General features: G+C 44.3%; 1 protein-coding gene and 1 pseudogene across 9 annotated transcripts in view; both read left to right on the top strand.

Moving 5' to 3' along the window:
• SPECC1 (sperm antigen with calponin homology and coiled-coil domains 1) overlaps positions 1-16,418 on the top strand; it is a 295,377-nt gene that overhangs the window by 66,433 nt on the left and 212,526 nt on the right. For all 9 annotated transcript variants that reach the window (XM_030828445.1, XM_030828444.1, XM_030828453.1 and 6 more), the window contains one exon: positions 12,192-12,327. In XM_030828445.1, coding sequence (XP_030684305.1) covers positions 12,192-12,327 — 136 coding nt within the window. The remainder of the gene's footprint in view (positions 1-12,191; positions 12,328-16,418) is intronic.
• LOC100597752 lies at positions 13,515-14,774 on the top strand (annotated as a pseudogene).

Genomic DNA, 16,418 nt, shown 5'->3' on the forward strand with positions numbered 1-16,418 from the left:
CTCCATCTCTCTCACCACCCCCTAACCTGCTCCCCCGAATCTTCCCGTTTGTGTAAACAGCAACTCCATCCTTTTGGTTGCTCAGGCCACAGCCAGTGGCATCACCCTTAAACCCTCCTTTTCTCACGTCTCACAGTCCATCAGTGAAATGCCATCACTTCTACCTTAAAAACGTGTCAACTCCAATCAATTCCCACCGCCTCCCTTGTGACCAGTTGGGTCATGTCCCCACCCTTCTGTGCCCTGGTCCTGGTCCTTGGAACACCTGAGTCATGTCACTTCTCTGCGTCAACCCTCTAGTGGCTCTCCCCATTCACTCAGAGTGAAAAGCAAAGTCCTTGAAATGGCCAGCGATGCCCTCAGGTCCCATCCCTGTCCCCTCCCTCTCAGATGTGGTCTCGTTCCTCTGTGCCCTGGCTCCTGGAGCTCCAGCTGCACGGTCTGCTGGTGTCTGGTGACAGCTGTCCCTCAGATTGCCAGGAGCACTCCTGCGGCAGTGTGTTTGTGTTTGTATTTGCTGCTTCCTCTGCCTGGAAAGCACTTGGTGCCGCTATAGGAAGTGCCCTTGACCTCCATCCTCCTCCTCCTGCTGCCTTGTTTTCCTTCTCAGCTCTTGGTGCCATTGCACACACCTGCTGGTTTAAGGTCTGTCTTCTCATGGCTGGAAAGTAAGCCCCCTGGGGGCAGGGACTGTATGCTTTCTTTTTTGTCCTCAGCTCTGTCCCTAGTGCTTAGAAGAGGACCTGCTACCTGGTAGGCACTCAGTATTTATTGAAAGATGAGCACACCTGTTTTCTGGCGGTCTGATGGAACAGGAGGAGCTTGGGGGTATGGGGCCGGCCTGAGTTAGAATCCTGGCTCTGCCACTTCCCCACTGTGAAGCTGCAGGCAAGCTGTGTAGCTCCCCTGAGCTTGTGCTTCCTTGTCTTTCAGATGAAGGTAACACCTTTGCCATAAGGAGTAAATGTGGGTAAAGCATCCTATGTGTAATTTTGTTTATTATTCTATTATCCTGGATTCAAACATCATTTCCATTATTTTTGTTTTTATTATCTTCAACCCAATAGCACACTTTAAACTTAGATTTTTATGTTTATTATTATTTTTTCTATATCCAATAAGCCACATATAAACTTAGATTTTTAAATGAATACATACATTCCACAATAACAGACCATTAGAGCTGCTGGAATATGGAAATATTTTTAAAAGCAGTATTTAAAATAAGGCCTCGGCCGGGCAGGGTGGCTTATGCCACTTTGGGAGGCTGAGGTGGGTGGGTCACCTGAGGTCGGGAGTTCAAGACCAGCCTGACCAACATGGTGAAATCCTGTCTCTACCGAAAATAAATAAATAAATAAATAAAAATTAGCCTTAGCTGGGCGTGGTGGCATAGTCCTGTAGTCCCAGCTACTTGGGAGGCTGAGACAGGAGAATTGCTTGAACCCGGGAGGCAGAGGTTGCAGTCAGCCAAGATCGCACCACTGCACTCCAGCCTGGGTGACAGAGTGAGACTCTGTCTCAAAAAAATAATAAAAACAAAATATATAAAATAAGGCCGGAAGCATAGGAATGTTTCTAAAGGACAATGAATGAGATGCTGGGCACTTCTCCCATCGATAGGTTCATGTTTTGGAAACTTGTTCCACAGACAAAATGTCAGAAAAGCAAATACAGTCATTCCTTGGTATCCTTGGGGGATTGGTTCCAGGACCCACTGTGGATACCAAAATCCATGGATGCTCAAGTCCCTGATATAAAGGTGTTTGCATATAACCTACACACATCCTCCCATATACTTTAAGTCATCTCTAGATTACTTATGATACCTCATGCAATGTAACTGCCACATACATAGTTGTTATACTGTATCGTTTTACTTTTTTTATTGTATTGTTAATTTTTAAAATTAATGTTTTGAATAACTTTTTCTGCACTTGGTACCATGCGCATGTTAGGGGCCTTTTGCTCTCCTTCCTGATTCCTGTCCTCTCCAGGCCTGATTCTGTGCAGGAAAATGATAGGGCTTGAGGGAAGGAGCAGCAGAAAGAAATGTAGCCCGCTTGGCCTTTCCAGCCCTGGTTCTGTTCCTCTGATTTGACTTTAATCTTTCCACCTATGGTATGGGAAGAAGAAAAAGACTAAAAAGGAAGTCAGAGAACAGAAGAGAAAAAGAGGAAATGGTGGTGGACAAAAAAGCAAGTAATTTTCCCTCCCAATATTTTACTGTGACAATTTGTAAGCACACGGGGAGGTTCTACGGTAGTACCGGGGATCCCACAGCAGACACCATAGACCACCACCTAGGTCCTAGAGTTAGCATCTCACTATATTTGCTTTATAGTAAATGGATAGATAGAGTTTCACTGGTCAAAACAGGAACACTGAGACAAATCCACCCAAAGTAGAACTAAATACCTGACTTTCTTTTTTTAAATTTTAATTTGAATTATTATTATTTTTTATTTTACTTTAAGTTCTGGGATACATGTACAGAACATGCAGGTTTGTCACATAGGTATACATGTGCCATGGTGGTTTGCTGTGCCTATCAACCCGTCATCTAGGTTTTAAGCCCCACATGCGTTAGGTATTTGTCCTAATGTTCTCCCTCCCCTTGCCACCTACCCACCAACAGACCCGGGTGTGTGATGTTCCCCTCCATGTGTCCATGTGTTCTCATTGTTCAGCTCCCACTTACGAGTGAGAACATGCAGTGTCTGGTTTTCTGTTCCTGTGTTAGTTTGCTGAGAATGATGGCTTCCAGCTTCATCCATGTCCCTGCAGAGGACATGAGCTCATTCTTTTTTATGGCTGCATAGTATTCCATGGTGTATGTGTGACACATTTTCTTTATCCAGTCTATCATTGACGGACATTTAGGTTGGTTCCAAGTTATTGCTGTTGAGAATAGTGCTGCAGTAAACATACACGCGCATGTGTCTTTTTAGTGGAATGATTTATATTCCTTTGGGTATATATCCAGTAATGAGATTGCTGGGTCAAATGGTATTTCTGGTTCTAGATCCTTGAGGAATCACCACACTGTCTTCCACAATGGTTGAACTAATTTACACTCCCACCAACAGTGTAAAAGCATTCCTGTTTCTCCACAGCCTCGCCAGCATCTGTTGTTTCCTGACTTTTTAATGATCGCCATTCTAACTGGTGTGAGATGGTATCTCATTATGGTTTTGATTTGCATTTCTCTAATGACCAGTGATGATGAGCTTTTTTTCGTATGTTTGTTGGCTGCATAAATGTCTTCTTTTGAGAAGTGTCTAAATACCTGACTTTCAATATTGGCCTGAACTGAAGGAGCAGTGAAAGAAAGCAGGGCGCAGAGGCTGGGGACATGGGTGCCCAGGGAGGGTGCAGACACTCCTGTAAATCCTCCTTGTGGTATCTGAGCACAGCCCAGAAAGAAGAGAACCTGCAGTGCCATTTGCGAGGCCCAGGTCTATTAATTGGGGCCCTCTTGGTTGCAAATGATGAAACATTGGCTTAAGCTTGCTTCAGCAGAAAAGGAATGTGCTGAGCAGATCCTGAGGCTCCCATGTCACTATGAGCGGGACAAAGGTGCATTTTAACAAACCCTTCCTGTGACTCTGATGTCTGCTCAAATTTGAGAAGCAGTGTCCAACCATAACATGTTATCCACCAGTAATGACCAGATTATGTTAAATCTGACGATTTTAGGGCTATGGATTCTTTTCTGCATCTTTGTGGAATTGAGAGGAATTACTTAGTTATTTTAATCTGTGAGGTATTTAAACTTTTTGCTTTTATACGCTTTCTTATACAGGTGGTTGGCAGCTTAAATATCAGTGAAGCTGTTAGTGAAGATACATACTAAATAGCAAAGCAGCACCGAAATGCACACCTTCATAGAATCTTCTGGAGCAAGCCAGAAGTTTCAAGTGGTGCTGTGGCCAGGAAACAAAGCCAAAAATGCAGTGGTGAATAGAGAGGGAGCAAGAATTAGTAACTGAGACTGGTAGCTTTCCCTTTGATGTTGCATCCAAAAAGCAGTGACGAAGTAAGAGTAGCTACCTTCAGCTGTTTGTTTTGAAGGACACGTGGGATCAGTTTTTTGTCTTTATGTCCTACCCCCAGGAAACCTTTTAAGCTACCAGTCTTTTTCAAATGGAATTCCTTGTGGAAGGTGCAGGGGAAATGAAGTGCTCCCCTTTAAAGCTTTGCTGCTACCCAAACTCCATGCCCTATGGGAGCGAGGTGGCACAGCACTGGCCTGCAGCACATCATACTTATCCTGTTGCCTGGGAAGGACAGAACCACATCTACCCACAGTGCAGCGTAAAATCCCCCAGTCCAAGAGGAGACAGAGTCAGCTGGGTGTGGCCGGCTCACAAAATGGAACACAATAGCTGATATGTGTTATCCCTAGCTGTGCCTGGTGCATCACAGGGAGGCACACTATACATTTTTACTGAATATTGTTCTTGGATGGATTTACCAGAAGAAGAGCCTGAGGTTCAGAGAGGCTGATGACTTGCTTCATGTTCTATTGTACCCTCTGGAATCCCCGTTGCATTGCATTCATGTTTTCCTGAAAACTCTCCCCTCCTTCCTCCTCCTCCTTGCCTTAATTTGAATTTAGTTTTTACAGGATAACAATAGTAAAAACAATAATGATGATTTTCATTTCTTATTGTTATAGTTGGTGTTTGTTGAATGCATACTGTGTCAGACACTATTATCCTAAGCACACTGCATGGCTAACTTGTTTAATCCTCAGAGCAACACTGAAGTGGGTACCATGATTATACTTACTTTCTCGGTGAAGAAACCAAAGCACAGAGAGGTGATGTGATTTGCCCAAGGTCACACAGCTAAGCATTGGCAGAGCCAGGATTCAGACCCACGTGGTCTGTATTTGCAGCCCTTGGCCATTAAACTGTGCTGCCACATGACATGGCTTTTGTGCCAAACCCTGTGATGTGGGATGGGGGCCTCCTGGCTCCTGTTGGTCATTTCAGCCTGGTGGTGCTGTGGAAAACACCCGCCCCTCCAGAATGCCTCACTGCCCTCTCTGCCTGAGAAAAACCGAATCATGGCCTCTTCTGTGAGGTCTTGGGACTCCCCCAGCCCCTCCTGGGCTTTCTCCACATTTGTTTCTCTGCAGCTTAGTGCTGTCCTCAGTGTGTTCTGCGTGGTTGTATGGGAACCTCCTCTGTAGGTGGTTAACTCTGATCGGCAGGGCCTCCTGATTCACTTTGACATTCATGCCATATACAAAGCATACAGATCTTCTAAGTGGACATAGGCTAAAGATGTACGTCCAGCCTCTAGTGGGTTTTTGGTAAAGCTTAGCTGAGTTACAGTGTTCAGGATGGGGGAGGGACAGGAATGGAGAAGCCACAAGCCCGACAGAAGCAGCCCTAGCCCAGTGACAAGAAGGGAGGGAGGTTTTTGGAGCTGTTTCTCCTACCAATCATCCCCTCCCTCTCCCACATACATGTGGAGGGCCGCTGCAGTCTCCCTAGGAGCATGGCATCCCAGGAGGAGTGCCCCCCTCTCTCCCCAGGACGTCCGCATCCCCCGCCCGCTTCCTTCTGGCACTGAAATCTGGGCTTTATCTCACTGCAGGATTCATTGAAAGGCTGTTGGATGGCTGGAATCCCCTTCAGCCTTTACAGCTAACAGACTAGGTGGCCCCATATTCTAAGGGCTCTTTCGCTGTGGGTGAACTGGCTGGAGGAGAAGGGGAGAGGAGAAGGGGGGCGAGGAAGGGAGCCCCACCCTCTGCTCAGGACCCATTGTTCACATTCTTTCCCGTGTGAAATGTTGCTGCAGCCAGGCCCTAGGCTATGAGTAGTGGCATTTCCATGTTTGTGGAATGAATATAAAGACTGTTTTAGGATCAGTGGTCAAAAATCAGCATGTTTGAAGTGGAGGTTACAATCAGTTGGTTAGTATGATATTTGACATTTACCACGGGCCCTTGATGGTGCAGTTTTTCTGATGTAAGGAGGGTGAAAAAGCAGCCACTACTTGTACAAAACAGAAGGCGTGATGAGTACAGTCAGTGCAGGATCGTGAAGGCATCAGCACATTCCTTCTTCAGTTAATCAGCCCAGACAGCGTGGGGTATTTTTATTTTTGTATTCTCTGCTATTTGTGTTCTGAGTACATGTGCACAATATGCAGTGACACTGATCAATAAATTGTTTAAGCCTAATAAGCATATGCAGTCTCATAGCAATGAGGACATAAACAGGGAGAAGGATCTTAGGTGATTCAAATTCTTCTCTTTTGTGGCCAGGCACAGTGGCTCATGCCTGTAATCCCGCCACTTTGGGAGGCCGAGGCGGGTGGATCACCTGAGGTCAGGAGTTTGAGACCAGCCTGGCCAACATGGTGAAACCCCGTCTCTGCTAAAAATACAAAAATTAGCTGGGTGTGGGGGCACGTGCCTGTATTCCCAGCTACTCAGGAGGCTGAGACAGGAGAATCATTTAAATCTGGGAGGCAGAGGTTGCAGTGAGCTGAGATTGCGCCACTGCACTCCAGCTTGGGTGAAAGAGTGAGACTGTCTCAGAAAAAAAAAAAAAAATTCTTTTTTGGAGGTGAGTAAACTGAGCCACTAGATCCAGACTTTCCCAGGGCTCCATGGCTCACAAGTTGCCCAATTCCTAATACAGCATGATACTTCATGCCCTCCTTCCGAAGTTTTGTTTGTAAATCTAAAGATGCTTCCGTTGCTACCAGCCTGGAGAACCACCATGGAGGGGCACTAGGAAAATGGCTGCAATGACGATGATGAAGATGATGATAAGAGCCTCCAACGTTTATGTTCTTAATAAAATGCTTTAAGGGCACAACTCTAGAGATACACCAACTGCTTTCTCTCTTCTTTTTTTTTTTTTTTGGCGAGGGGAGCGGGAGACAGGGTCTTGCTCTGTTGCCCATACTGGAGTGCAATGGTGCGATCATGGCTCCCTGCAGTCTCGAACTCAAGTGATCCTCCCACCTCAGCCTCCTGAGTAGCTAGGACTACAGACACGCAGTGCCACGCCCCACTAATTTTTGAAAAATATTATTTGTAGAAATGGAGTCTTACTATGTTGCTTAGGCTAGTCTTGAACTCCTGGCCTCAAGTGATTCTCTTGCCTTGGCCTTGAAATGTTTTCTCCATTTTAGAATTGAGGAACTGCGACATCAGTCCCTGGGTCATATAGGTAGGAAGAAGGAGCACCGCTGTCTTCACCACCCCCTGGGCTGCCTCCTTCTTGTGTGATTGCTGGGAACCTCCTATATAGAGATCCCAGATCCCAAGTCTTCTTTCGCATTTCCCACTCCCTCCCCACCCTTGAAAACAAAAACAAACCCTGCGATGCAGCACTTACTGCTAACTCCCCACCAGAGACCCTCCAGCCCTGAGCGTGGTGCTGCAGCTACCTGTGCTTTCCCCCGGTCACGGCTACTGCTTCACCCCTGTTCTTACCATGACTGGCGCCACCTCTGTTGTCATGCCAGGTCCTCTTGCAGTGCCCCAAAGGCAAAACTCCCACTGCTTGCCCAATGCTGTCCTGTGTTGCCTCCAGCTGTCATCTCACCAAGACCTTGAGTCCCAGGAACCAACCCCTTATGGAAGGGGGCAGGGCAAGCTCTACCTCTGCTGCTCTGGGGTGGTGGCTGGGGACGGAGGCTGTGGTGGGATCTCTGAGGGGGTTTCACTTCTGTTCTAAGTAGGAGTGCTGTGATTTGTTGGATTTTATGGTTTATTGTGGGTTTCAAGAGAGCCTTTCCTCTCTTGGCCTTTGCTGTAGAGTTTGAAAATTCTGTACTTTGAGTCAGACTTGCAGATTTTAGAAATGTCAGAGAATCAGATAGGGGAAAAGCAGAATCCAGCATATATGGCTTGCATTATTGCATTAAGAATTCCCTTAACCACTGTGATTTCCCTTTTTCATTTGAGCTGTCATCTAGGGAGTTTTCAGAGTTTCAAACCAGCATTGATTTTCCTTTGGGGACCAGGGAGGCACCTGAGTGTGCTTCTTGGAAGTGTGAGTAATTGTTTTTCTCTATTGAGAAAAAGCTGCCGACATTATAGACTATGGTCGTTTAATATTAAACATGTATTATACAGGTGACCTGATGGATGGTTTGAGAGGTTGGAGAGCTTGAGTGAAGGGATGGTTTTTACTCTGAAATGGGAAGTGGAAAGACCATTACAGAGTTCCTCTAAGAAGGGCAGTAGTGTAACTTCTGGATTAACTCGAGTGTCATGTTTGGCCCATGATATGGTTTGGCTGTGTCCCCAACCAAAATTCATCTTGAATTTTAGCTCCCATAATCCCCACGTGTCACAGGAGGGATCTGGTGGGAGGTAATTGAATCATGCTGTTCTCATGATAGTGAATAAGTCTCAGGAGGTCTGATGGTTTTATAAAGGGGAGTTCCCCTGCACATGCTCTCTCTTGCCTACCAAGAGCAAAGTGAGATGTGACTTTGCTTCTCCTTTGCTTTCCACCATGGTTGTGAGGCCTCCCTAGCCATGTGGAACTGTGAGTCAACTAAACCTCTTTCCTTTGTAAATTACACAGCCTTGGGTATGTCTTTATTAGCAGCATGAGAACAGACTAATACAGTCCAGTTGCTAAATTAGGGGACTGTGCTGTTGTTCAGAAAACGTGATCATGGGCCAGGTGTGGTGGCCCACGCCTGTAATCCTAGCACTTTGGGAGGCTGAGGCAGGTGGATCACCCGAGATCAGGAGTTCGAGACCAGCCTGGGCAACATGATGAAACCTCCTCTCTACTAAAAATACAAAAATCAGCCAGGTGTGGAGGCACACACCTGTAGCCCCAACCACTTGGGAGGATGAGAATCACTTGAACCAGGAAGGCAGAGATTGCAGTGGGCTGAGATCGCATCATGGCACTCCAGCCTGGACGACAGAGTGAGACTCTGAAAAAAAAAAAAAAAAGAAAAGAAGAAGAAAGAAAATGTGATTATGCTGACATCTAGTAACTGGAGTTGCACACAAATCATCCTTTTAATGTGAATTATTTGTTTTTAAAGTTAATAATTTGTTTTAAAATCTTGACCAAGATTGCATGGCTAATATTAAGACATCTACCATCAGGCTGGGAGTGGTGGCTCATACCTATAATACCAGCATTTGGGAGGCTGAGGTGGAGGATTGCTTGAGGCCAGGAGTTCAAGACCAGCCTGGGCAACATAGTGAGATCCTGTCTCTTTTTCTTTTCCTTTTTTTTTTTTTTTTTTTTGAGATGGAGTCTTGCTCTGTCTGCCAGTCTAGAGTGCAGTGGCACCATCTCGGCTCACTGTAACCTCCACCTCCTGGGTTCAAGTGATTCTCCTGCCTCAGCCTCCCGAGTAGCTGGGATTACAGGCATGTGTCACCACACCTGGCTAATTTTTGTATTCTTAGCAGAGATGGGGTTTCACCATGTTGACCAGGCTCATCTCGAACTCACCTGGCTAATTTTTGTATTTTTAGTAGAGATAGAGTTTCACCATGTTGACAAGGTTTGTCTCAAACTCCTGACCTCAGGTGATCTGCCTGTCTTGGCCTCCCAAAGTGCTAGGATTATAGGCATGAGCCACTGCGCTCGGCCATGTGATCCCACCTCTCCAAAAATATTTTTAAAAAATTAGCCAGGCGTAGTGTTGTGCACCTGTAGTTCTAGCTACTTGGGAGGCTGAGGCAGGAAAGCCCAGGAATTCAAGGCTGCAGTGAGCCATGTTTGAACTACTACACTCCTGCCTGCGTAACAGAGCAAGACCTTGTCTCTAAAAAAATAAAAAGACTTCTACCATCATCCCTCTTGTTAAAAGGCAATGGTGAGTTACTGTTTAATGAGTAGACTTTATTTGTGATGGTAAAAATTTCTGGAGATGGATGGTGGTGATGGTTGTACAACATGGTGAATGTATTTAATACCACTGAATTGTGCACTTAAAATGGTGAATTTTATATTATGCTTATTTTAGCACAGTAAAATTTTAAAAATTACAAAAAAAAGAAAAAAAAAACCAGACGGCTAGTATTTGCAGGAGTGGAACTAGGACTTTGCCTAAATTGCAAACTTCTTTCACTCCAATTTTCTTTTTCTGTTTTAATGAAGCACAGCATATTTACAATAAAGTCCATAAAGTACACTAATCTTAGCTATAAAGCTCATTGCATGTTTATATTTTTTTATACTTGTGTAACCACCACCCTGTCAATATGTCGAACGTTCCGGCACCCCAGAAGGTTTCTTTTCGGTTGTAACTCCCCGAGAGGTAACCACCATTCTGACTTATATTACCATCATTTGATTGTGCAGCTTTTAAACTTAATACAAGTGGAATCAGGCAGTATATACTCTTTTGTGTCTGCTTTTTTCACTTAGCATAATACCTGGGACAGCCACCCATTTATTAGTATATCAGTAATTCATTTTTTTCCTATTTGCTGTGTAGTTCTCATTGCATTTATTCTTTCTGTTGAAGGACATTTGGGTTGTCCAGTTTTGGGCTGCTATAAAAAAGGTGCTATGAACATTCTTTTGAGGGACCTATATACTTGCTTCTCTTGGGTATGCATCTAGGAATGGGATTGCTGAGTCACAGGGGACTGTGCTGTGCTCACTTAGGAGTCTCCCTTCTTCGACTTAGTGCCTTTCAGCAAATGTTTGTCCTACCCATTTCATGACAGGGAAGAAAGCAAAGCAAGAGCAGAGGGTGTTGCTTTCTTCTATTTTCTAGCCTTAGCATTAGTAGATACTGCCACTTTCCAAAGCAGTTATGCTAGTTTACACTTCCACTCACAGGGCATGAGCATTCCAGTTGCTTCACAGCCTCACCAACACTTGGTATTGGTGTTTATTCACTTTCAAGCTATGATGGGGTGAGGGTAGTTACACCCTGAAATGTAAATGATGCAAAGATGGAAACTTTAAAAAATTGTGCAAATATTTAAACAACTAACTCTCAGTAAATGACCCCAAAGCCAGTGGAGTAGGATGGAGCAGGGCTTTTCCCTTCAGCCTGTGTGATGGGCGGGGCTCGCCCACCGCATGTCCACATTGATTTAAGGGCTTTTCCATACTGTGTGCTCTGGATGTCAGATACATTAGACAGCTCTGGACAGCTGCCTTCTCCAGTCTTCTGGCACTGTTCCTCTCCAGAGCCTTCTTTGATGAAGACTCAACAGTGGTTGAGAGAATTTAGTTGTGGTTTTTCTCATTAACATCGAATGTAATCTATCTGGGCCTGAAGTGTGGATCACTTAGGAGTCTCCTTTCTTAGACTTCAGCACCTTTTAGCAAATGTTTGTCCCATGACAGGGAAGAAAGCAAAGCCAGAACAGAGGGCGCTGCTTTCTTCTGTCTTCCAGCCTCCAAGAAAGTTCCTTTCTCACCTTTGAACACATTTTCTGTGTGAGATAATCTGCAGAATGCTTGGTGGTGAGGCCACAGCAGATACTCAGATTGTTTCTCTCCCTCCATCTCCTCCTGGCCTATGTCATGAGCCTTTTTTTGTTGTCCTTGAATTTCTTGTGCATTGCCCTATCCTGCCTTTTGCGCATCTCCCAGTTCTTTTTTAATTGGTTCCCATTCTTTTTTTCCCCCACCAGGAGAGCAGATTTTTTATTTAAAATTTTTGTTGAGAGACAAGGTTTCGCTTTGTCACCCAGGCTGGAGTGCAATGGCACAATCATAGCTTACTGCATCCTTGAACTTCTGGGCTCAAGCAGTCCTCTCACCTCAGCCTCCTGGGTGTCACCATGCCCAGCTAATTAAAAAAAAAACTAGTGAGACAGTCTCACTGTTGCCCAGGCTGGTCTTGAACTCCTGAGCTCCAGCAGTCCTCCCACCTCAGCCTCCCAAAGTTCTGGGACTACAGTCATGAGTCACTGTGCCCAGCCACATTTTTTTAGGCTCATTACTTGAAGTGTGACCTGATGGTATTCTTCACGCAGTCTTACACTGCTCTTTGAAACAGTCATGGGAGAGCATACTTGGACCTGTAATGACAGAAACAGGTTTGTGTAGCTTTGCATTTTTTCACTTCACTCTATCATGCTACTCAAAGTGCTGTTATTGTATCTTGACTGCTGGGCACATAGCCCAGCTCCCATGCTCTGCTTGTTTATAGCGCTCCTTCCTGAAAACCACCTCTTAATCCTCTCTGTTTTCCTCCAACTCTCTCAGCTCAAGAGGGCCAGCAGTGAGGACACGCTCAACAAGCCAGGAAGTAGCGCCGCATCGGGGGTGGTTCGCCTGAAGAAGACCGCCACTGCTGGAGCCATCTCGGAGCTCACGGAGAGCCGCCTGAGGAGCGGCACAGGTAGGAGGGACCGGGCAGGTGGGCTCGGCAGGTCATCAGTCCTGGCCGCATGGAAGCACTTCAGTGACCCATGACCCATTCATTCCTTCCCTTGTGAGATACTTCTTGACCACTTACCCTGGGCCGGAACTGTTTTAGGCAGACGATGTGCGCTGCCCACAGGAAGTTTACATCTAGAGTGGGGAGACCGATGAGAAACAAAAGGTAACGGGCATGCTGTGGTTTCTTTGGTCCCTTCAGAGGTCCATTTGTCACCATGCATGTGTGAAATCCTTCTGACATCCAGGCAGGGCGGCGTATGTTCTGGGGCTGTCTTGATACAGAATGCATTAGAGGAATGAATGAACCCTGTCGATCCCTTGCAGAGGTGGGTGTCTAATATTTGTACTGAACCCTATGGAAAGCTGGGAAGAGCCTCGCCCAGCAGCTGTGGAAGGCTGCTCAGAGTGGCTTGGATGGCAGTGGCAGCTGGAAGCTGTGAACCTTCTCAGTGTTACTCATTTTTTGAGAATCAGAAAAGCGTTTTTCAATCATTATATTTGAGTTCAGAGCATGTGAAACATGAAATATCAAAGAACTTATTTAATTTTCTCTGTGTGCATATAGATAATAACTCTAAGCTTTCATGGTCTAACTCTTACAGTGCAGCCCTCAGTGTATTGCTAAATTGTCTAAGATGGGAAAAATAACTGAAATACATCGTTATTAATTTTTAATGTGTTGAAGGGTAGTACACTTATAATTTTTGTGCTCTTAAAAGTTACATTCAGGCTAGATCTCAAAAGGTATATTTTAATTTATCGGTTTTCAAAAAGTTGAATCTGTGAAGACCATATGTGGCTTTCTTTTCTTGGATATAAGGGGAATGGCCTGGTTTTTCTATATAATGGCTTTACCATTGTAAATACTGATATTGTACTAAACGTACACACACACTTGGTTTTTAAAATACAATAAACAAAAGTACCATTTATTTTTATGAAGCCAGCCTAACAGTGATTCCAAAAGTTAATAAAGCCCCACTCAAAAAAAGACAGACTGGGGGGAGGAGCCTAGGGGCAGAGTGGGAATGAGGACCCCCTGAGTCCCGGGTGTGGGACAAGTTGCGTGTGTGTGGTGTGTCCCCAAAAGGAAGGTGGTGAAAGGAGGTGAATCCCAGTGGGTGGAGGGAGGGGAAGGGTGGAAGGAGAAAAAGGTGGGAGGAGGACCAGGTGGGAGGGTGGTGGCTCACTCAGGACCCAGTGGGGGCAGCACGATGAGGTGGGTGGCCCTGTTCCTGAACCGCAGCCCCAAGAACGGAAAGGTGGTTGCTGTATGTGGAACTTTATCTGATTTGCTTTCTGTGGCCAGCAGTAAACTCGGCGTAAAAGCCACCAGTGTGTATGATGGGAAAGGTGGACTGATTGATGATCTTGCTTTGATCAGGGATGATGATGTTTTGTTTGTGTGTGGAGAGCCATTTATTGATACTCAGACAGATTCTAAGTCACCTGAGGGATTGTCAGGATTCCACACAGACTGGCTAACATTAAATGTTGGAGGGCGGTACTTTACAACAACACAGAGCACTTTAGTGAATAAAGAACCTGATAGTATGCTGGCCCACATGTTTAAGGACAAAGATGTCTGGGAAATAAGATCACAGAGGAGATTTCTTAATTGACCAAAGTCCTGAGTACTTTGAACCCATTTTGAACTACTTGTGTCATGGACAGCTTGTTGTAAATGATGGCATTAATTTATTGGATATGTTAGAAGCAGCAAGATTTTTTGGTATTGACTCATTGATTGAACACCTAGAAGTGGCAATAAAGAATTCTAAACCACCGGAGGATCATTCACCAATATCCTGAAAGGAATTTGTCTGATTTTTGCTAGCAACTCCAATCAAGTCAGAACTGCGACGCCAAGGTTTGAACTTCAGTGGTGCTGATCTTTCTCATTTGGACCTTTGATACATTAACTTCAAAATGGCCAGTTTAAACCGCTGCAATCTTGCACATGCAAATCTTTGCTGTGCAAATCTTAAACAAGCTGATCTCTCTGGATCAGTGCTTGACTGCAAATCTCCAGGGAGTCAAGATGCTCTGTTCTAATATAGAAGGAGCATCCCTGAAACTGTAATTTTGAGGATCCTTCTGGTCTTAAAGCCAATTCAGAAGGTGCTAACCTGAAAGGTGTGGATATGGAAGGAAGTCAGATAACAGGAATTAACCTGAGAGTGACTACCTTAAAAAATGCAAAGTTGAAGAACTGTAACCTCAGAGGAGCAACTCTGGCAGGAACTGATTTAGGGAATTGTGATCTGTCTGGGTGTGATCTTCAAGAAGCCAACCTGAGAGGGTCCAACATGAAGGGAGCTAGATTTGAAGAGATGCTGACACGACTACACATGTCACAAAGTGTTAGATGAGAATTTTAGGGGCTGGAGGAAGATGTACAAGATGAAAATGTTTTCCTTATCACTTTTCTTTCTCCACCCACTCAGTTGTCCAGAAGAAATAACACTGTAAGAAAATTAAAAAAAAAAAAATCTAGGGGATTATGCTTGTTCTCAGTGGTGTATAAGGGAAAAAATTGACTTTTTTTTCCATATTCTGATTTTTAACAGAAAAGCACCCATTTAATAGATATAGGGAAACTAGATATTGCTGCCTTTTGAACAGGGTAGGGGGGTTTACCTGGTTTTATGACCAGGAATAGTATCTATTATATTTGCTTTTAAATAGGCATGATGTAGAAATACCATCTTGGTTTGAGATGCATTTGAGGATTTTAATTTATGGAAAGCACAGCATACGCAATTATATTTATTGAATACTAGATGCAGTGTGGATATTTAAATTGTAAAAACTTTATAAAAACTTGGAAAAGGTTGTTCAGGTTTATAAATAGCTTTAGTGATGCCTCCGTCTTAAATACTTGTCACACCATATGAATATGGTAAGATCACACTCCCTAAGACTCTTCAGGTTCATTTTTATAATGTTTACTTTTTAGAACAAAACAGTAGCTAAATTAAAGTAATATCCAGTTCTTACTGATTGAGACAGAGTGGAAAGAAAGACATCGTTGTACAACACTGTTATTCCAAAGGTACAGTGGAACTCCAGATGGAGGAAGAACTTACCTTATCACTACAACACTTATAAATGAGCATTTCTCAGAATTTCATTCTAGGCAAGTTCCACTCAACACCAGACCAAGCAATTCTGTCTATTCATACTATTAGCCTAGTTTTCTCATACAATCAGCACAAGCATAGGAAGATATTTCAAAACCAAAAAACCAAGGTGCATCATTAATATTCATTTAATTCAAATACCAAATAGTTTACATAGGGCCATCTTAGAAATAGATGTTAAATCCAGATCTACTGCAATCAAATCTTACACAATATGAATGAATATGGTAGAGTTGCCTGTCAAAAGGCAATGTAATATAATTGCAGCTAGAACCCTACAGTGGGGAATGAGGAATTTTAAACATACATTTGATTACAGCCACCAAAAAAAATATATAAAGTAAAAATAAAGGCATTTGGCTGGTCCAAGATGTAACACCAATCAGTCAGCACCTATGATTCTTTTACTTACATTTGTTACTTTTTGTTTTTTTTGAGACAGAGTATCAGTCTGTCGCCAGGCTGGAGTACAGTGGCGCAATCTTGGCTCACTGCAACCTCCGCTTCCCGGGTTCAAGCGATTCTCCTGCCTCAGCCTCCCAAGTAGCTGGGACTACAGGTGCACACCACCACGCCCAGCTAATTTTTGTATTTTTAGTAGAGACGGGGTTTCACCATGTTAGCCTGGATGGTCTTGATCTACTGACCTCGTGATCCACCCGCCTTGGCCTCCGAAAGTGCTGAGATTACAGGTATGAGTCATGGCGCCCAGCCTTTTTTTTTTTTTTTTTTTTTAAAATAAAATTTAGCCCAATTTTCTTGAGTCATTTTCTCCTGCAACAGTAGAGGAAGGGCCTGTACCTCCCTACCAATGACCTGGTGTCCTTACATCTACCCCAAGAGCAGGGATATTAGCTGTGTCCACAGGGTTCTGAATTCTACAGACTCATCAACATGAGGCAAGGCA

The sequence above is a fragment of the Nomascus leucogenys genome, chromosome 14 (genome assembly GCF_006542625.1).
Source record: "Nomascus leucogenys isolate Asia chromosome 14, Asia_NLE_v1, whole genome shotgun sequence".
NCBI classification, from domain to species: domain Eukaryota; kingdom Metazoa; phylum Chordata; class Mammalia; order Primates; family Hylobatidae; genus Nomascus; species Nomascus leucogenys.